Raw genomic sequence first — 22,529 nt, forward strand, 5'->3', positions numbered from 1 at the left:
TCTCTTTGAAGTTCAGTGGGTGAAGATAATGCCATTTCCACATGGGAGAAGTCGCTTCAGAGGGCTAAAGGGTCCCCAGCACAGAACACTGGCAGAGCACAGCTGAACAGGTGGGCAGTGTGAGCCCAAGACTCACAGGGCTCCTACACCAGGGTCCCTGCTCTCCCTGCAGCTATGCTTCCTCTTCCCCAGCCTACCGCCACCCCTGGGGTATTCTTACAAGTTTAAGTCTTGGTTTAAACTAAGATTGCTGCTGAGAAGGTGATCCTGGCTCCAGCTGGCCTGGAGACAGAGGAGAAAGAAGATGATCCAAAGAGATCACTCAGAAGGCTGTGAGGATCCGCAGTAGCAATCAGTATTTTAAGAATGTGAACAACAGTCTTAACATTCTGCAGGAAAAGCATCTTAGGATGATTTGCTTTCTTGTTCACAGGACAGGTACTGTATGTGTATGTACACATGTTTGTGCCTGTGTGTGTGTGTGTATACCTACAGAAGCAAACAGGTTGCAAGGGGCCTCACTGTATCTGATTAAACCCTTCACCATCCTCAAGCCCCACAGATATTGAAGTTTCAGTAACTTGGCAATTGTATGGGATGCCTGTCTCCTCCACCCACTTTCAGCCCTTACCACTGCAATTTCCACCCAAGATTCACAGATCCTTCATGAACATACTCATCCGAATCATCTCACAACCCAAAAGGCCTCTATCTTCCCATTTCCCAAGATGAAGAAAGCATACCTGGGGCACCAACCACTTCTTTCCTTTGCCTTAGAGAATAGAAGGGAAAAAATCCTATTCTGTCTGACCTGAGAGCAATTGCTAAATAAAGAAACAAAGCATAAGACATTCATTTTCTACTAGGGCAATCTTGGGGCCTAGTTCAGCATTTGGGAAGACCCTAATTGTTACCCTTAAATTTCATTCTAAAAAGTCTGAAACAGCAGACCATGGGAAATTTCCTAAAATTCTAGAATCCCTTAAAAAAAAAAAACTCATATAATAGTACTCATAAAGTCTACTCATGATTCTCCAACCTCCAGGCTAGACTGGACTTAGCCTAGCCAAAAAGATGAAAGTGTGTGTGTGTGTGTTACATATAGGTAACCTATGTGTTATATATAGGTATTACACATAACATCTATATAAAAATATACTTTTTTTGGTCCAAGTTAAAAGGATTCAACAATCTTTTTTTACTAATCCCAGACATCATACTTCCAAAAGTACATCTTTAAGATCCTGCTATTGAAATTTGAATTTGTTGTCTAAGCTCATTAGAGATGAAAAACAACTCATCATTTACAATTCATCAGCTGGTTCGGAGTAAGAAAATCTCTCTCTCTTTCTCTCTGTCTCTCTCTCTCTCTGTCTGTCTCTCTCTCTCTCACAAACGCACGCACATACACACACACACACACACGCACACAGAGAGAGAGCGAGAGAGACCATTATACCCCAACCTTATTTCTAACTTAAATTCTAACATTAGATTTGATGCAGATTTTTTAGCTGCTAACAGGAAGTGTTATCTCCTTTTCTATGAGATGCCTGGGCTTCCCTAAAGTGGTGCTCATCTTTTTTTTTTTTTTTTTTGGCTATAAATATATGAAAGAGTCTGTCAAGAGTGCCTGCAGGGAATGAAAGTAAAAGTGCAGTAAAGAGCAAGTTTATGAGTTGGCAGCTTGAGTGACTGGCTCCTAAACAGGGACCCATCTGTTCTGGGGTTGCCTTGTGATTCTCTCTCATGGAAGCCCTGCCTGCCTGGAGTCCTCACGTGCAGGTGGCTAGCTGACAAGGGATGACACCGGTGAGCCTGCAGGTGTGTCCAGACCCTCTTAGGTAGGTTTCTGTGCAGAATTTCCCCCCGATCCGGCTCTTCATAAATTGTCAGTAGTAAATTGTCCTTAGTAAATGTGGACATGCCACTTTAGAAATCATGTGACTCCAAAACCTATGACTATTTCCAACTCCAGCTTTTGAGAACCAAATGCCTTCTCAAGTCTCTTCAAGTCCAGAAGGCAGGCTTTACCTCATCTCTAAAGAATCTACAAAGTTGGAGCTAAAAAAAAAAAAGATTTTTCACAAGTTGCTTTATTTTATTTTCTATTTACCCTCCCACAAGCAATGACTATGTCCATTACATGTCAAGCACTGGCAGAAAGACTGGGGAGATGGAGGTGGGTAAGATGCAGCCTAATCCTCAAGAAGCTCACAGCCCAGTGAGGAAAGCAAATCAAGAAATTGTAATTCTGTGGGTCAAAAGCAATCATGGGTGAATATTCATAACCTCCTGAAGCCAGTGCAGGGACAGGGTCAGGGACGGCCTTGCAGAGAAGAAACGGGGCTGAGTTTGAAGGCTGATTAAGAGGTAATCAATTATTAATTCTCAGAGAAGGTGATGATTAAAAAAACCATAAAAGTAAAAGAAGAGGTAATCCACTAGAAGAGGGACTGAAGCAGGGCAGCAGCAGGAGGAAGACAGGCAGGCGTGAGTGTTTCTGATAGATGGAAAAGCATGTTCAAAGGGCCAGAGGCAGATCCTGTAAGGGAGACGGCATCTCAGAGTTAACCATACATTCAGTGTGGCTGGACTGTTATGTGCAAGAACCACAGAGTTCAGAGGGAGGTAGGCAAGGGCCAGATGCTGAACGGCTTGCAAGTGCGGCCCAGAGAAAAGAAGCAACAGCCCGAGCCACACCGTGACAAGAAGCAGCCACAGGAGATTCCGTGTGTGAGGCCATGCCAGCATTACACAAGGCTTCTTAATTATTGCATTTGCCATTAGGAGGACAATATTTTTGTCATTGGACATGTCCTACACCTTGTAGGAAGTCCAGCAATCCTGGCCCCTGGCATCAATGCCAGTAACACCCTCTGCAGGCCCTGTAGCAGCATCAGCCCCCAGACATTCCCAGAAGTTCCCTCTAAGAACCACTGCCCAGGAGAAGGGGACAGAAAAAGGGGATCCCCCTGTGAGAATTTCCCTAGTGATTCCCTGTGGAGGTGCTTCCCACATCATCACTGCCAGGGGCTACTGGGCTCATTTTCCCGAAGAGAGAAGGAGAAAGAGGAGACTGGCCCAGTGGGGTGGCCTTTTGACCTCTGGTGGAGAACCAGCATCTAGTCATGGAGCTCCAGAAAATCAATCTCTCTTTCTCACCGTCTCTCTCTCATGGTCCTTCCCAAAGCCCCTCCCTACCAAGACTTTCTTTTTTGGTTTTGTTTTCCAAAGCAACATGGCATTCACGCAGGGCCTGGTAATGAAATGAGATTAAAAAAAAAAAAAAAAAAAAAAAAACAGAGCAAGTGTTTAGAGTATTGCTGGGAGGGCTTGATCCACCTCCTGGCAAGCCCAGCTCAGTTGGGGCTGGGAAGCTGAAGCTGCCGATAACGGATGCCCCAGGCATCGACGTCGGACAATGCAATGGGCCGAGTATCTGGAGCTGGGAAACGAGATGAAACCCAGAGGTAGGGGTGCCAGGTTGGGGACAGGGACATGTGGAGGCTCTTTTATCCAGTGTCTCAGGAGAGAAAATCCACAGCTTGCCACACTGTGCTTGAAAATTAATTCCTGAATTGTAACACACACAGCAGATACAGGACGACTTGTGGGACGGGGGTGACAATATCAAAGCCCAGGAGCTAAGAGCGATTCCACTTTCCCTGCCCATTCCAGGGGCCTTACATGAGGTAATATCCTGCTCTTGCGCAGCCCACCTGATACAAGAGGGGCCTGCCTGGCCCAGGCATGTAGGACAGCATGAACAGGGGACAGATGGAGCCTCTTCGTTTGTTCCCTCAGGACTGTCCCCAGCTGGTGCCCACAGAAGAGATCTTGATTCCAGTCGGGGAGGTAAAGCCAATCACTCTTAAGGCGCGAAACCTGCCCCAGCCGCAGTCCGGCCAGCGAGGCTATGAGTGTGTCCTCAACATACAAGGAGCCATCCACCGGGTCCCAGCCCTGCGCTTCAACAGCTCCAGCGTTCAGTGCCAGAACAGCTCGGTAAGAGAACTCAGGCTGGGCCCTGCCTGGAGCAGGGCTTCCTCTCACACTCGTGCTGGGGCCTCAGTGTGGCCAGCCCTGGCTTCCGGAGCTTCCCAGGTTCACAGGCTGAGCCCACATCCCCAGGAACGCAGGAGCCAGCCAGCACCCCAGCTGCTCAGCCAGAGCAGGGCAGGTGACTGGTGCCAGAGGAGACAGTTCTGGGAGGACCCTCATGGCAGACACTGAGATCTTTGTGCCCTTTCTGAAGTTGAATTTTTAAATTTTAATTTTTTTTTATTTTTAATTTTTGTGAGTACACAGTAGGTGTATGTATTTATGGGCTACATGAGATGTTTTGATACAGGCGTGCAATGTCAAATAATCACATCATGGACCTTTCTGTAGTTGAAAGAGCACCTCTTTGTCTTCAGTGAAACTTGAACCAGAGCGAGTCAACTCCACCCTACACCCCATTCCCATCCCGTTCAGGGAGTGAATAACCGGGAGGGTGCTCCACAGGCGAAAGCTGGAGAAGAGAGGAGCAGGAAGTGAGATGGGAGGAGGGGAGGTGGGAGGGGAGGGGAAGGAGGAAGCAGTGAATTTCAGGAGCAGCAAGGGTTAAACCAATCCTGAATGGCAGACAGAGAGCGTGAGGTGTTTAATTATAATACTAACCCCAAGAAGATCTTTTTATCTGCCAGCTCCCTGTCTCTGACTGTGGGGGGTCAGCTGGAGATGTGGGAGGGGAGGATGTGACAAAGGTGTTGAGGGAAGCTAATTCGCCTGGGAGAGATAAAGGGAATCTGGGCCTCTTATCAGGGAGCTGTCAGATTCCCAGGTCACAGGCGCTTGATAGAATTTGTAATCGGTGGAAGGCCGCCAAGCGCAAGGGGAAGGCAGGATGAGAAAGAAATGGGACACAACAAAGGGAGGCAGGGGGCAGGGGAGGGCGGGAGCAGAAGGCTGACAGTGACATGCCCTTCAGAGCTGAAGAGTAGGGGGTCAGGGAGATGCCCTGAAGTCTCCTTCACAGGGTTCCAGGACTGGCCACCCAGGGGTGTTATTTCTGAAGTGTGAAGGGCCTAAATGTCTTCTGTGGAATCAGCACAAGAGAGAAAGTCACAGACTCCTGGCCACAGCTGGAGGACTTTAATGGTAGGGCTGATGAGATCTGTGTCCGGAAAGCTATGGGCACTTCTCCCTAGTGGACCATTGGCTAAAGTAAGGCTCATGCGGAAATAGAGGGCCACGGCAGGGGTTGGCCGGGTGAGTGCTCGATGAGACTCTCGGCCTTACAAGAGTAGTAAGAGGGCATTAGCTCTGCCTCTGGAGACATATGGACTTTTTAGGGAGACACGAGAAAAGAGGCACAGCAGATCCTGGAAAGTGCCAGTGCAAGACAGAAAGTGGCAACACCAGGGGATGGACAGTTTGGGGCAGATCTGCAGGGTTGTGGGAGAGGACTCCTGGGGAAAATAGAGCTGAGCTGGGCTAGAAGAATACGGGTGAGTTAAAAGGATGGAGGTTGTAGGGAGAGGGTTGCATTCCTTACGAGATAGGAACTCAACAAAGACAGAGAGGGGCTTAAGAAGATGTGTTTAGAGAAAGGTAGATTCAAAGCTTTCCACAGGAGAGCAGTGGAGGAGAAAGCTGGAGGAGTCAGTTTGCATCTGATTATGCAGGGCACTGAATGCCAAGCTAGGAGGCTTGGGTGGGATTCTCTTGGCATTAGTGACTGGGATTCAGGGAAAGGGTGTCATAATAATCTGAGCAGCATGCAGGGTTTGCCTGCATCCCTGACCCCTGCGATAGAGAGCCACATGAGCCCCGTGCCTCTGCCCGTCTCCCTATAGTACCAGTATGATGGCATGGACATCAGCAATCTGGCCGTGGATTTCGCTGTGGTGTGGAATGGCAATTTCATCATTGACAACCCTCAGGACCTGAAAGGTAAGCGGCTACTTTCGGGTAGAAGTTTGATCTTTTCACGACCCCGGGAAAGACTGGGGCTAGAGGGATCAGAGCCAGCCAGCCGCTGTGCCATGAATAATACACTCCCTCTGTCAGCGGAACTCTTCAGAGGATCCTAAAGCAACATTTGGAGCCATCAAAGGAGTCCTGTTGGGAGCCCTGTTTTATTACAACCAGAGCATCCGCCGGGCGGCTGCCGGCCCATCCACGTTATTCTTTGGCTCCTGCAGGGTTTGAAGTGTCTGTGGAACCTGACCTAGGAGAACAGCAGGCAGGAACGTCCGGCTAGTTTCCCTGGAAATGGAGATATTGTTTCCAGTCAGGCTCTTGTTCCCCTGTCCTTGGCCCTGGTCACGATCACTGCACAAAGAGGGTTTTTAAGGCTGCTCTCCTGTTCCTGAGGTGGGCGGGAGAGAGCAGCATGCAGAGTCCAGCTCACATCAGGAGCAAAGAATTCAGGAAGGGGATCTGGCTGAAGAATGAGGGGTGCTCCATGAGGGTGACCCTTATTCATCGTCCTATAAACCCATGTCGAGCTCCTCCCATGTGCCAGTTAGGCCCAACCCTGAGTGCAGCAAATACCAAGATTCCACCCTGCTCTCGAGAATGATAAAAGTGACTCTAATATGATGAGCACTCATGATGGGTAGACACTCACTAAGTAATTTATTAGAGATTATTTTCCTTAAGCATCACAATAACTCTAAGAGGTATGTACTATTATTATTCTCATTTTCTAGATGAGGAAACTGAGACCCAAAGAGATTAAGAAATGGGCCACAGGTCAGATAGTAAGAGCTGGGATTGGAACCAAGACAGTCTAATTTCAGAGCTCGCAAACTGAGCCACGTCACTGTGAGGATCTGCTACTTAGGCCACTGTGAGATTTAAACTCCTTCCCCCCGGAATATATTCCTATCCCCCACCCTCCTCCTACGCTCAGCCACAAGCCTTGCCACATGTCAAGTAGCTAGGTTTGTCACAAGCCTCTGCTTCCACCTGATGGGTCAGCCAATGGAGACGGGGTAGGGGACAAGGCCGTAGCAGGGGCTGCAAGTTTTTCAGCATCTTTAGGGCTGTAGCTCCCTGTCCCAGATGCTGCCATTAAAATCAAGGCTACTTAGTCTGGGAGAAAGGAACTGAGCCAGGAAGATTATTTTTTTCTATTTCTCCTCATACCCAGGCCAAACTTTCTCACTGCTAAAACATAGGAGACACTTTCCCTGCTGGGGATCTGGGCTTAGATCCCAGAGGTTGCCTTAGCACCTGGAGCTTAGAGAGCAGCCACATCCGAGCTGCTGCATCAGAAACTGTACTTGTGACTCTCGCAATGTTGAAGAAGCTCTGAGAGTGCACAGACAGCGTTGTCTTCACATTCGTATCACCTCCACCCACTAGCCTGAGTGTCACTGCCAGCTGCGCATTGGGCTGGGTGGAGAGGACCACACGTTTAAAGACCCAGGTTCTAGAATCCAGCAAACCGGGGTTCACCTGCTGGCTCTTTCACTTACAGCTAGCTGTGTGAACTCAGATGAATGACTGTTCCCCTTTACATCCAGTGTCCTTATCTGTGAAGCGGAGGGAAGGATGCCCACTTCTCAGGGTCAACATGAGGCTCAAATGAGCTCATGGGTATGAACCATGTGGTACATATTTATAGATGCTCAGTGTGCACTCATTCATTTTAAGATTCCCATTTCCTGCCCTCTACCTTACAAAGCGATAAGCATGAGGGTATTTAAATATAGGCCCTGCAGCTGGGACTAAAGGATGCTGGACATAGCAGAGGAACAGGATGAGGACCTATGGGAAGAATTTTAAAATTACCCTTTCCCTGGGGCATGTATCTCACTTCCAGCAACGGCATACCACCTGGTCCTGAAAGCTTACATGTGCTTGACCAAAAGAGTGGAAAAATGACTTTTACGTGTTTTGCTTTTGGAGAATTCTACTTGTAACTCGAAATCTCAGCAGGCAAGGAGCTAAGACCAGGTTCCTGAACCTGAAGCACAGTTCCACTAATTCGCTGGTTATACTAGCACTTTTAAGTCAGCAGGAGACAAAAGCAAAGACAAAGGGTTTGCACACTCCAAATGTTACCATTTCAATAGCCAGTTTGCCCTCTCTGGGGACATAGTCTCCATTCATAAGGGCTGGGAACAGACTGTGTCACCCCCGTTTTTTTTTATCAGCAATGCTTCCCTCACTGCTAGCCACCTGGCCTTTCTTTAACCCCAAGCTGACTCCTGTCTCAAACCCATGCAATTTCCAGTTTGCCAGACAAGATTCCTCTCTTCTCAGGACCTACCATTTAGCAGCACAGCAAGTTGGAGTTTGAAGATTCCAGTTTGGGTCACTAATTTTACTAAGCTCTAAGCGTCATTATCTCTCTCTGAGCCTCATTTTTCCTTCAATGGAGGAAAGCACCCTTTACCTCCTGCATGAGGACCATATGTGAGGGTGGAGAATAAGAGAGATGGCAGCATGAGAATATAGCATGAGTTCAAAGAAAAGATAATAAACATATATAGGGCATCAGATATGTTACAGGCACTGTGCTAAGCACTTAATATACAGTATCTTACTCCAACCTCACAAAAAAACAATGATTATCTTCATGTTAGAGATTAGGTAAGTGAGGTTCAAGGAGGTGGAATCCTCTCTCACATTGCTAGGAAGTAGTGAAGCCACAATTAAAGCCCTAACCTGATTCAATCTAGTGCCAGAATTCTTAAATAATATTATTCTTCCTAGTGCCCTTAAGTGACTGGTAAGAGGCTCAATTTACTAATTCCTCAGTCATTCTTGCAATGATAATGATGATCGGTGGTGTTATCCATGGCGGGGAAGAGTTTCTATCATTTCTATCACACCTGCAAGAGGAGGGCACATTGTGAGCAGCCCTTTCTGGTTTCATCTGTGACCACCCGCTCTCTTTGCAGTCCATCTCTACAAGTGTGCAGCCCAGCGGGAGAGCTGCGGCCTCTGCCTCAAGGCCGACCGGAAGTTTGAGTGTGGCTGGTGTAGCGGCGAGCGCAGGTGCACCCTCCACCAGCACTGTACCAGCCCCTCCAGCCCCTGGCTCGACTGGTCCAGCCACAATGTCAAGTGCTCCAACCCTCAAATTACCGAGGTAAGTCCTCCAATTCCCTAGAGCAGGAAGGGGCGGCCGAGAGCTGACTCCAAGACAGTGGGAGAGGAGTGCAAATTGAGACTCTGTGGACAAATTATTGGCATAGAGTGAGTTTAATGTGGGGGGGTGTAGGAAACCTCTCGCGTGTGTCTCGACGGCCCCTGTCTAGGTGTAAGAGATAAGTGTATGGAAGCGCATCCTCATGCCTGCGCATGAATGTACAAGTGCATTGGTGTGCACGTGCACACGACAAGGGAGGCAGAGCCAGCCCAGTCTCGCTGCCAGACTGGCTGAGCCAAGTGAGGAGGAGAAATTGGCTCCATGGTGGGTGAACATTTCAGAAAACAGGTTTAGCTTTTCTCAGCAGAAATGTGATTTCAGGAGCCGCAATTAGCTCGGAGTTGCAAAGCTGAAAATGGAAGAAGAGAGTAAAGGCAGGCACTACATTAGCCACCGTGCCATTTCCCAGGATTTACTCCCTGTCCCAATTTTTTCATGCATTTTAATGGAAAGAAAAGGAAGTTAATTATCCTGGGGAAAAAATGATGTTTCCAAAATAGCAAATTTCAAAGGAAGATGAATAGATGATGTGGATGAAAATGCAATTGCTTGGGTTTCAAATGGCCTGGGAGAGGAGTCGCTGTATTTAACTTTGGTTGTGATCTGTGCTCCCTCTTCACTGCTCCCTAGTCTATAACTGTCACTCATGCTTTGAAACTAACTGCACTTTCCTGATGGTGGCTAGGAATAAAGGCCCAGGCAGGTACCCAGTGGTCTGCATGTTTAAGAAAGGAGGAAGAGGCTGCTCCTTTTCTGCCTCTTCCCTGAGCTGCTGCACCATCCTTTTCCCTGCTTCGTTTTCCCTGCTGGCCAAGGAAAGCAACTCTGGTCCTCACCTATATCACAGAATATTGGGAAACTTCTAGAAGATCTCTATGATTATATCAAAACCCCAGATCAGTTTTAAAAAGAAACCCTCAAGATGGAATGGGTGCTGCTAACCTACAGATAGGTTATTTGAAGAGGTAGAAATTATTTATTTAATGTGCGTAAATGACAATCCTCACAACAACCATGGGAAATAAGTATTCTCACCCCCACTGTACAGACGAAGAAAATGAGGCTCAGAGAAACTGAGTGACATGCCCAAGTTTATACCACTGATAAGTGGCAGAGCCAGTATTTGAACTCATATTTAATTATAAAACCATTTTTAAATTCTTTACAATATTCCCAAGTAACATGAAAGAAGAAGTGGTGCTTCCCCTTCCTTAATATCCAGACCTTTCCTAGACCAGATAGATGCAATCCATCCACAAGACAGCATATCCCAGACAATGCAGGGCTGTCGGTGGGAGAGCCCTTACTGCATCCAGGCCCTCATTCATCTGTGCAGAGAGGAGTTAGGAGAGCACAGACACTGCCTTTCAAAGACAGAGCTACTTCAATCCCATTTTATTCTTGATTGTGACCAAGGATGGTGCCTCCTGACTTTCTCCTGTGTCTTTATGTCTCTGGAAGAGAATGTTTGCAGGGGCTGCTGGCGGTGCCCCAGCCTCTGCCCTCGGACAGCTAGCTTCCTGAGCTGCTCAGGGCTCCGTGCCTTCTCCCTGATTCGAGTGATTTCCGGCCACTGCTGGCCTGAGAACTTGCACTGTTCTATAATTCTTGCTGCTGCAGTTGTCAGTCTCTACATCTGTGGGCACCCGTGGTGTGGGGGAGCTTAAATTAGGCAGAGACTTGCTTCTATCAGCACCACCCGCCTCTGCCAGCCCCAGCAGCTGCACCATCCACTCCCCAACTGGCTAGGGCCCCTTTCCAGCCGAAGGCAAGCTTCTCACTGGGAAACCTCTGCCTCAGCCGCCCCTGCTCGCTGACCGGGGGCTGACGGGCTGCTCTGTTCACAGAGGACACCCAGGCTACACGAGGCTAATTAACCCCCTGAGGTAATTAGGCTGTAATTGATTTTCCCAGGGAACATATCAGCAGGCATCGGAGGCCCCAATCTCCTGCTGGTACTTTTCAAGTCAAGGCTGTTGTGAAATGAAGGAGCATCTTTGGAGGGAGACAAATCCATGCTGTGTCCCAAGCCACTCGGGGGTCATCACTCTGAACAGGACATGGGGGAGGGAGCATCCAGCCCTGGAATGTTGTATTCATGATTATCTGGAATATTTTCTTTCATTTCATTATTTTCATTTCAATATGTTTTTCTTTTCATTTTCTCCTTCCCCCACCCCATCCTTCTTTCCCTGTAAAAGTCATTGTCTCTTTCTTTAACTTTTCATTCTTGAAATAATTTTAGACTTATAAGTAGGTACAAAAATAGTACAAAGAACTTTCATATACCCTTCACCCAGATTTCCAAAGTTAACATCTTACATAACCACAGTATAATTATCAAAATCAGGAAATTAGCATGGATACAATAATACCATCTAATATACATGCCTTATTAACATTCTGCCAATTGTCCCACCGATGTCCTTTTTCTGGTCTAGGATCCAATCCAGGATCCCATGTGGCATTCTATTGTCATGTCTCCTTAGTCCTTTAATCCTCAGTCTTTTTTTGTCTTTTATGACTTTGGTACTATTGAGAAGTACACGCTACTTATTTTGTAGAATGTCCCTCAATTTGGATTTGTCTAATGCTTCCTCATGATCAAATTCAGCTTATATATTTCTTTGGCAAAAGTACCAAAAATACCTGTATGGTACCTATCAAAAGGGCACCTGACACAACTTGAAGGGGATCTCAGAAGCCGAATCTGGGTAATTTGAGCAAGAACATAAAAAATGATAACCGTGGATTTCACCAATAGAATAAGAATCCATGGTTCTTCCTGAAAAAAAGAAACAAACAAGTAAATAAATAATGGGGGGACAGTTGCAGTGGCTCATGCCTGTAATCCCAGTTCTTTGGGAAGCAGAAGCTGAGAGGATTGCTTGAAGCCAGGAGTTCAAGAGCAGCCTGGGCAACATAGCAGAATCCTGATCTCTAAAAAATAATAGTAATAATTCTAAATTTTGCTGGGTGTAGTGGTGCATGCCTGTAGTGCTATTCAGGAGACTGGGGTGGGAGGATCACTTGATTCCAGAAGTCCGAGGCTAGAGCGAACCATGATAATGCCATTGCACTCCAGCCTGGGCAAAAGAGCAAAACCCTGTCTCTTTTTTAACTTTTTTTTTTTTTTTTTTTTTTTTTTTGAGACAGGGTCTCGCTCTGTCGCCCAGGCTGGACTGCAGTGGCGCAATCTTGGCTAACTGCAACCTCCGCCTCCCGGGTTTGAATAATTCTCGTTCCTCAGCCTCCTGAGTAGCTGGGACAACAGGTGTGCACCACCACGCCTGGCTAATTTTTGTATTTTTAGTAGAGGTGGAGTTTGCCATGTTGGCCAGGCTGGTCTCAAACTCCTGACCTCAAGTGATCCACCCACCTTGGCCTCCCAAAGTGCTGGGATTACAGTCGTGAGTCACCATGCCTGGCCAAGACCCTGTCTCTAAATAAATAAATAGAGAGAAAAGCTCTTCACACTAGAATTCCAACTAAAAAATGTAGAAGGAATTACGGAAATAGAAATCACCATTTGGCAAAGTACACAAGTAATAATTGTTTCAGGCAAAGAATGGTCAATGAACACTAAAATTAGTAGATGAAAGTATGATGAGAAATAGGATATTTACATAACCTTAAGCTACCTTCCCATAAGATACTTGTTAATTATGACACGAACAATAGTAACTGGGCAGTGAAGAAACGTGGTAGACCTTACCTAAACCAACTGATGAAAGTAAACAAAGCCAGTAACGGGAAAAATCAACCTCATGTACCTTTCAGTAGAATGCTCTGAGAAGGACACAGCCTCATTTCTGTGGTGTTTTTGGCAAGAATATGTAATTTGCTAAAAGTAACCTTTAAGGAGATTTTCTTTTCTTTTTTTCTTTTTTTTTTTTTGAGGCAGAGTCTCACTCTATCACCCAGGCTGGAGTGCAGTGGTGTGATCTTGGCCCACTACAACCTCCGCCTCCCGGGTTCAAGGGATTCTCCTGCCTCAGCCTCCCAAGTAGCTGGTACTACAGGCACGTGCCACCACGCCCAGCTAATTTTTGTATTTTTAGTAGAGACAGGGTTTCACTATGTTGGCCAGGCTTGTCTCAAACTCCTGACCTCAGGTGATCCACCTGCCTCGACTTCCCAAAGTGCTGGATTTATAGGCATGAGCCACCATGCCCGGCCAACTCATTTTCTTTACTTCAACTTTCTTGGCTAATCCCTTTGCGCTGGCATAGACGTTTTCCCCAAACCTCTGAATCATCGGACTTCCATAAGGCCCATACCCTTTGATGCAGACCTCCTTGTCCCCAGCCTTCATCTTCAGAATGGGTGCCCTCCTTAGTGCAGCCACTCTGTGCAGTAAATAGAAGCCATTTACTACAAAGATCCTTCTTGAAGGATGAAAAGAGAAAGATTCTAAGATGGCCTGTGATGGCAGTTGGGGGTGGCAGAATCTCCAGTCCTGGAAATAAGTGGAAGCTGGAATGGATGCTGTCCTTCCTGGGACAGCAGAGAAACAAATGGGATGATCTCAAAGGAGTTCTACGTTAGAAAAAGAAGTGGGCTCACGCATAGTTAGATAAACAGCTGTGTTATTCCTTAACCCCTCCTTACCCCATCTTCTCCATGGCAACCAGGCCTACCCCGAGGGACCCATCTTTTATGGCAGCTTCATGTAGAACAAGTTGTACAGGCTATTGAATTTCACAGTTTGCATAAACTTCAGGTTAGGACCCCCTCAGGACTCACCGTCTGCTCCTCAGCCAGCTCGTGGTGTGATAATGATGCTGTCCCCCATGGGAGGCTTCCTGAGCTGCTCCCATTTCCAGCTGTCATCGTGGGTGTCTGTGCACGTGTCACCTGTTCAACCCTAGGAACAGGAAACGTGCAGAGGATTGGAAAGCCCATGAGATGCCTGGCCCGCCACGTTTCCGTTCCCCCAGCCTATGCTTCAGGACCTGCTGGGACCTCAAAGAGGAGGGTGTTAGGAGCCACGGACTGGAAAGGAAGGCCCAGAGAAAAACATTTCTTAAGGAGCCATGAGTAGGCAAGATCCAGCAGAAAAGGAAGAGACTGAATATTTTCTCAGGAAGATAAACTCAGGGAGGGTAAAGGGATTTTGGAGCTCATATAACAGAAGTCTTCTTCACTCCAAGCGAGTGTATCGGTTTCCTAGGGCTGCCCTAGCAAAGAACCACAAACAGGTGGCTTAAACAACCTGAATGTATTTGGAGGCCTGAACTTCAAGATCAAGGTGTCAGCAGCGTGGGTTCCTTCTGAGCACTGTGAGGGGGAATCTGTTCCAGGTCTCTTTCCTGGCTTCTGGTGGTTGCTGGGAATCTTTGCCATTCCTTGGCTTGTAGAAGCATCAACCTGACCTCTGCCTTCACGTCCACATGGCATTCTATCTCTGTGTGTGTGTCTGTCTCCCTAGTTGTTGTTGTTGTTGTTGTTTTTAAATAAAGACCCTGTCATATTGGATTAGTGCCCACTCTAATTATCTCATTTTAATATGATTACCTCTTTAAAGACCCTATATCCAAAGAAGGTGCCATTCTAAGGTACTGAATTAGGTCTTCACCATATGAATTTTGAGGAGACAAGAGTCAAACCGGCCGTGCGATGGCTCACACTTGTAATCCCAGCACTTTGGGAGGCCGAGGCAGGCGGATCACGAGGTCAGGAGATCGAGACCACGGTGAAACCCCGTCTCTACTAAAAATACAAAAAAATTAGCCGGGCCTGGTGGCGGGCGCCTGTAGTCCCAGCTACTCAGAGAGGCTGAGGCAGGAGAATGGCGTGAACCCGGGAGGCGGAGCTTGCAGTGAGCTGAGATTGCGCCACTGCACTCCAGCCTGGGCGACAGAGCGAGCTCCATCTCAAAAAAAAAAAAAAAAAAAAAAAAGAGTCAAACCATAAGAGTGATTGAGCATTCTGATCAGAGGGGGAGATGCTACCATTCCAAATATGTAAATTCACTCATTAAATGAATATTTAATTAATGACTACTGTATGCCGTGAACTATGCTGGGCTTGGAAGTTGTCTGTCACATGTATATGTGACTCCTGGTTAAAGAGGGTAGGTTATGCAGCCTCTTCCAGTGTAGCCCCAGCCTATGCTTGAACATTGGCCACCTGGAAGAGGCTGGAAACTGACCTCTCTGCAGGCCATTGTGCTTCCGCCAAAAGGCCTAGGGCAGACTTCTAATCTCCACCCTCTGCAGTTGTGTCCTGTGTAGAAGGACTGAAGCAGGGATACAGGTCTCCTGTTAATGAGGACACTAACCTCAGGCAAGGGACATGAGCAGACCAGCCAACATTCTAATTCTGGGAGTCTTCCTGATAATTGCTTCTCTTTAACAAGACTCTCCCATGTGCCAGGCTCTGAGCCTACTCCTTCAAACAATGCTGCAAGATGGCTATTATTATCTTCACTTAAGAGTTGGGGAAACAGTTCTTAGAGAAGTAAAGAATTAGCCCAGTGTCACACACACATCTGGTTAGCAGCAGAGCAGAAGGCTGACTTCCTCCACCACACCATGGTGAGGGGGATGAGGGCTATTCCTTGGCTATACATTTCCCCACCTCATCCCACCCCAAGAGTACCCAAAATGTCTCTGCATGCAGGATCAGAATCCCCTTGGAACTTACCAAGAGATGCCAGACAAATTGGGAACATTGGCTACCCTTTCTACTGAGCCTTAAAGTAACCTTCACCTAACTGTCTTCCTAACATAATGAGGTCCACACTTACTCCTATGAGTGGGAGGAAAAACAAGAAGGGGATATTGGGTTGCATGTGAGCTTGGGGCAGTCACGTCTTGCCTTTCGGGGGAAGCATTATTCTAACCTCTACCCCAGTTATTTCTTGAAGCTATCACATTCAGTTGGGTTGTTTTTTTGGCTATGCCCACCAATGAGATGGCCATTAAGCTAATGTGAAAGCCGGATTCCCTGGCCTGGCAGTTCTGACCTCTCAAGCATCTCAGCCTACTGGGAGAGGCCAGATAATGGGGCCCGGGTAGTTCACACTTGCAGGCAAGAACAGAGATCAGGGTGAAGCCAAGGCAAATCAGGCTTAAGATGCAGGAGATGAACACCAGAGTTGGTGTGACCAGGAACCCACCACCCTTAAGATATGAAGGAACATTGCTGTGTGTTCCTGAAGTCACCTGGCACATTGTACCGTAAGGCCACATTGATGCCAGGCAGTGGGGGTGTTAGGTTTACAGCTGTTTCTCCATTGACCACCATGTAGCTTTTACTTTATGAATTTTTCAGCCTCAGTAACTTCTCCAACACCTCCCTAGTCCATGCTTAGGGAATATAAGTTCTCTTTAACATTATCTTACGTATCTTAGGTACATGTAACTGAGAAAGAAAATCAATTATAGAAAACCATGTACACTGGCCTCCAAAACCAAGCTCAAATAATTCTTGATACTTTAATAGTTTGAGATGATTCATCACTCCTGCTGGCTCCTGTTCTCCACTTGCACAAATAATTTAAAGTAGATTGGTTTTGCCTGGATTCTCTCAGATGCAAATGCATTTGTGAAACTGTTTGGGAAACTGGGACATTTACAAGTATTTATCTGCAAGGCTGCACCAAATCTCTGCAGGAAAGGCCAAAAGCCACCTGCCCAGGACCAGAGTGACTCACTGCAAAGTTCCCCACAAATAAATAAGTCAGCCAGCTTTCCTGAGAAACAAGCCAGCACTCTGATCTTTCGTTCATTTATTTGCAGGCCTCATTAATATAACATCACTGCAACAAACAGCTAACGGGGGATGGTGTCAGGATGAATAATGGAGTTACTCTGCTGAGATAACAATTAGGTTTTGAATGTACTATCAGCTAAGACAGAGCCAGCAAGGATTCACGCCAGGCAGGAGAGCTGGCACCGCCAATGCCATAGATTCCTACAGAGCTCGTCAGCTGGGCTCTAGCCTACTGTGAAGAGTGCAGACACAGGCGCACACACACAGACACACACACATACACTCCAAGTGGAAAAGAATGCCACAATTTGCTTTCTCAGACCCAGCATCCAGGTGTCTTTAGAAGCCAGGAGGGAATGAAAATGTGCAGCCACAAAGTTGGCATCACTACCCTGTGAAGTCAAAGGAGTGAGAGGATTAGGAAAGACAGGAGAAGCTGTCAACACATCCTCGACTTGTCCTCACTGGTTGGTCCTGATTAGGGGACTCCTCAGGGCAGAACCCTCCTGAAATCCCAACTCAGACACAAAAGCTTTTAATACAGAGTATGAACATCTGCTGAGGATGCTGATGGGACTGAGACCATTCTGGAGTGGCTTCTTCGGCACCTCTTCTCCTTCTGGGAGGCTCTGACATTAGTTTCTCCTGTATCCTTTTACAAATCCAGTGTGGGGGACTGACCACCTGCTGGAAACCATGGTGAGAGCTGCGCAGGCCCATCAGAGGGGCAGCCAATACCACGCTGGGCAATGTCCACACCAACCACCTCCCCTTCTCAAGTCAGCCTGTCTGCCCCTGCCCTGAGTCCCCACCAAGAACAGTACCCAGAGGCTCCACCTGCATAGGACACTCGTGAAAACAAAGCTACTTTTCCTTTGGACCCAGCTTCCCCCTGGATTTCTTCATCATAAAATAGTCATGAGAAAAATCATAGCTAACTTTCACTGAATGCTTAGCTTGCACTTAGCTCAGCATTTCCCATATGTCATCTCATTTCGACCTCAAAACAACTGTTTTGAAATAGAAATTAGTATTGTCGTTAGACCCGTTTTACAAATGAAGACACTGAAGCACCATGAGGTCTGATAACTTTCTTGAAGTGACACTGAGAATAAGTTTTAGAACTGGAATTTGACCTGCAGCTAGCTACTTGACTCAAGATCCCCTGTGTTTGACTATCCTTCATCTCTTTCCTGAGCTCACTTGGACAAATAGAACTGTCAATCTGCAGAGCCAGAGGAGAGAAAGGAGCTGGCACCTAGCTCTTCCTCAAGCCTGCTGCAGAGATGGGAAGAAAGCCAGTAGTCCCCAATCCCAGCATTGTTTGGGGAGACTAGACATGCACAAGAAGAGACAAAGGGGCAAGGCCAAGAGGGGAGTGTGGATATTGCCTGGGTGAGGTCAGAGAGGAGTGGGGATGGATGCTGAGAAGTTCAGGGAGCCAGAGAGAGCAGAAGTAAAGGCAGTGACCAGCAAGACCAACTCCAGAGCTCCTTGGAAAGCAGCAAGGCATGGCCTTAGCCACGTCTTAAGTCCTGACCGTGCACTTCTTGATCTGTACATCTTAAGCCTGCTGCAGAGATGGGAAGAAAGGGAAAGGGACTGGAGTGCCTAAGCAGATGGAAGTAAAGAGCAGGCCAGGGCATGCGTTCTCATGGTGGGTGACCAAGGATGGGGGTCTCCCCTGGGGCAGTGCTGTGTGAAGGCAAAAAGCAGCGATTAGATAAGCCTGGCTGGGCTCTGCCCCTCACTGTGGGACCTTAAACAAGTTACTTAACCTCTCTGAGACACTATTTCTCATCTGAAAAATGGTAATGATAATAACACCTCATAGCTTGTTTTGAGGGCTTAGTGGGATAAAATATGTAAAGCCCCTGGCACAATTCCCTACTCATTATAAGCACTTAACAAATGTGAAAGCAGCAGCCATCATTCTCAGAATCTTCAATACCTTGGAGCTGAAGCCCTGCTTCTAGCTTCTTTCCCTCTATCTCTATCAGCCCGGAGATAGAACCAGAGGAAGATAGGGTCTCTAGAATGGGAGCTGGGCTTTGTGAAGCTCCCACCAAGCTCCTCTGCCCCGATAAGCCCCTACTCTGTAGTTGGCCCCAGCGCTGCCCTGACAAGGCTCTGCCTGAGGCTGAACCTAGGAACAGCCCAGCTGAGCACTCACTCCCCAGGCTGCCAAGCCCCTGGGCCTTCCAGCCCCTCCCCGGTGCAGCCCTTCGCATCTCCGCAGCTGTAATTAATCGGCTGCATCTGCGGTCGCCCTTGGGCTGCTTTGTGGCACAGTTCCCTCTGAACTGTTCAATTAGTGGCTGCAAGAATGAGGTTGGGTGCAGCATCACGGCGGCTGCTTTCCAGGTCATGGCACCCACGGAGGAAAACAAACATGACAGGGTCTGGCAGGAACACAGACCGGTGCCCTGGTGCTCTCCTGGGTTCAGTTGGGCTGTGCAGCTGTCAAGGTGGGGTCTGAGCAGGTGGAGAAGTAACTCCCTAAACCAGACGTTCCTGGAAGCTTTGAGAGGGCCTCAGCAGAGGATAGGAATCTGCTACTTAGTCCCCTGCCATCGTCATATGTGCTATGACCTAGGCATGCCTGCCTGATCCCACATCCTGCTGGCCTAGTCTTCCTGGCTTAAGATGTACAGATCAAGAACTGCATGACCAGGACTTAAACTAGCCACTTTTGTACCTCGGCGTGGTCACTGACTGCTCCTGGGGCAGGGTTTAGGGCTGCTAGCCTGAGCTCTCTACCCTAAAGTGTTTCCCTTATTTTCCTTCTGAATCCTGCAAACGATAGACACACTTTTTATTCTACAACCAGTCAATAGATATCAGTGCTCTTAAGGCCAAGTAATAACACAACTTAAAAGTCCCATTAAGATGCACATACAGCTTTCTGTACTTGCTGTACACAAATACAGAAAGGGAGGAGGGAACAGCTGAGTGAAAGGTACCTAAAATGGGGGAAAGAACCCCAGGGAGGAAAACACAAAAGAACATGGGAAAGATACCAAATGTTTATCCTCCATTGGGTTTTGCCCAGGGCCAGCCTGGTTAATGGCGTGTGTGACAAGCAAAGGAAGTCATCTTCGCAGGCCCTCCTTACTGCACATCAATCAATCAGGCCTTTGCTGAAGCCATGACCCGAATTTGGGTCACTACACTCTCAAAAGATGCATAGAAATCCGAGAGTCCACAGAAAAGCATCCAAAATGATCAAAGGGTTTAGAAACCAAGATCTTCGGTGAAAAGGCTGCAAGAACTGCAGAAGCAAAGGCCAGGGGTGACTTAATTGCTGTCTTCAGTAGCTAAAAGATGTTTGATGAGGAGGCAGCTGTTCAGTCCTCCATTCCATGAGGAATCAAACCAGAAATTGGCTTAAATTAAAGCAAGGGAGATTGTGGGAAGAGCTGTTTAATGACCCCGATGTTAAAATACTACATCACTCTCAGGCAACAGTTAGGTACCTCCACTCCTGTAGTCATCATTAAAGAACACAGTCTGTTCTAGTGTCTGGTTGAGACCAGCATTTCCTTTTAACAGAGAATTGGGGATATTTATTGACAGTTACTGTGTTCCAGGCAGCATGCTAAGGATTAGTTTGCTAAGAAAAGTTAGATAGTCCCTTGTCCCGAGATAGTTATTGTCTTATTGAGGGAATAAACAGTTACCGTGCAGTGTGGCAATTGTGGTCCTGGAGGTGTTCATAGAGGGAAGTGGGAGGGTAGAAGGGGCTACTAAATCTACTAAGGGAGACCAGGGAGGCCTCCCTGAGGAGGCATCTTTTGAGTAGAGACTTGAGGATGGGTAGGCATTTGTCAGTGGACATGCTTGACCAGCACAGGGAACAGCATGTCAAATGCATAGAGGCTTTATACCCTATAAAGCTATAGCTGTGGGGGCCCTTGAGCCCTCCCAGCAAGCACACGTACAGTCATGCATCGTTTAACCATGGGGATACATTCTGAGAAATGTGTCATTAGACGATTTCATCCTTGTGTGAACATCATGGCGTGTACTTACACAAACCTAGATGATGTACCCTACTACACACCCAGGCTGCAAACCTGTACCGCATGTGACTGGTCCTGAACACCATGGGCGATTGTAACACAATGGTAAGTACTTGTGTATCTAAACATAAAAATGAGATGGTAAAAATATGATAGAAAAGATTAAAAATGGTACGCCATATAGGGTATTTACCATGAATGGAGCTGGCAGGACTAGAAGTTGCTCTGGGTGAGTTCAGTGAGTGGTGAGTGAACGTGAAGGCCTAGGACATTACTGTACACTACCATAGACTAGAAACACAGTATGCACTTAGGCTACACTAAATTCATTAAAAAATTGTTTTCTTCTTGAATTATAAATTAACCTTAGTTACTATAACTTTTTTTTTTTTTTTTTTTTTTTGAGACGGAGTTCCACTCTTGTTGCCCAGGCTGGAGTGCAGTGGTGCAATCTCGGCTCACTGCAACCTCTGTCTCCCGGGTTCAAGCGATTCTCCTGCCTCAGCCCCCCGAGTAGCTGGGATTACAGGCATGCACCACCAAGCCTGGCTAATTTTGTATTTTTAGTAGAGACAGGGTTTCCTCATGTTGCTCAGTCTGGTCTCAAACTCCCGACCTCAGGTGATCCGCCTGCCTCAGCCTCCCAAAGTGCTGGGATTACAGGCATGAGCCACTGCGCCCGGCCAGTTACTATAACTTTTTACTTTCTAGACTTAATTTTTTAACCTTTTGACTCTTTTGTAATAACACTTAACCTTAAAACACACACATAGTACAGCCGTACAAAAAATATTTTCTTTCTTTATATCCTTATTCTATAAGATTTTTTCTGTTTTTGACATTCACTTTTTTACTTTTTAAACTTATTTTGTTAAAGACTAAGACACAAAGGCACACATCAGCCTAGGCCTACCCAGGGTCAGGATCATCCATACCACTGTCTTCCACCTCCTTATCTTATCCCACTGTGAGGTCTTCAGGGGCAATAGCATGCATAGAGCTGTCGTCTCCTATGATGACAACGCCTTCTTCTGGAATCCCTCCTGAAGGTCCTCCCTGAGGCTGTTTTACAGTTAGCTTTTTTTTAATAAGTAGAAGGAGTACACTCTAAAATAACAATAAAAAATATAGTAAGTACATAAACCAATAACCTAGTCATTTGGCATCATTATCAAGTATTATGTGCTGTACATAATTGTATATGCTAGGCTTTCCTGCACTTATGACTGCCACAATGCCACTAGGTGGTAGGAATTTTTCAGCTCCATTATGATCTTAAAGGATCATCGTCGTATATATGGTCCATCATTGACCGAAACATCAATATGCAGCACAAGACTGTAGTCCATAAGGGGACAGGGCCAGGACTCTGGGGGTCCCAACTGTGAGGGGCGGGCAGAGGAGGGGCACACAGGCAGTGCCAGCACAGCACAGAGGGGAGAGCCTCAGTGACCCCTTTCGCCCCAACCCAACAGCAGCAGGCTGCTTCTAGGTTGTTCTTTCTCCAATCCCCTTCTTCTATCTCTCACTTCTGAGGTCCACATGGGGAGAATTCAGATAGACTTCTAGTCCACAGTATAATACAGGGTGAAAAGCATGGGGCTGAAACGAGTCAGTATCCAAAGATCTTCCCT

General features: G+C 47.0%; 1 protein-coding gene across 1 annotated transcript in view; it reads left to right on the plus strand.

Moving 5' to 3' along the window:
* PLXNA2 (plexin A2) overlaps positions 1-22,529 on the plus strand; it is a 221,715-nt gene that overhangs the window by 155,338 nt on the left and 43,848 nt on the right. The window contains exons 10-12 of the mRNA XM_030813073.1: positions 3,808-4,008; positions 5,844-5,940; positions 8,904-9,094. Of these exons, the coding sequence (XP_030668933.1) occupies positions 3,808-4,008; positions 5,844-5,940; positions 8,904-9,094 (489 nt within the window). The remainder of the gene's footprint in view (positions 1-3,807; positions 4,009-5,843; positions 5,941-8,903; positions 9,095-22,529) is intronic.

Source organism: Nomascus leucogenys, chromosome 5, assembly GCF_006542625.1.
Source record: "Nomascus leucogenys isolate Asia chromosome 5, Asia_NLE_v1, whole genome shotgun sequence".
NCBI classification, from domain to species: Eukaryota; Metazoa; Chordata; class Mammalia; order Primates; family Hylobatidae; genus Nomascus; species Nomascus leucogenys.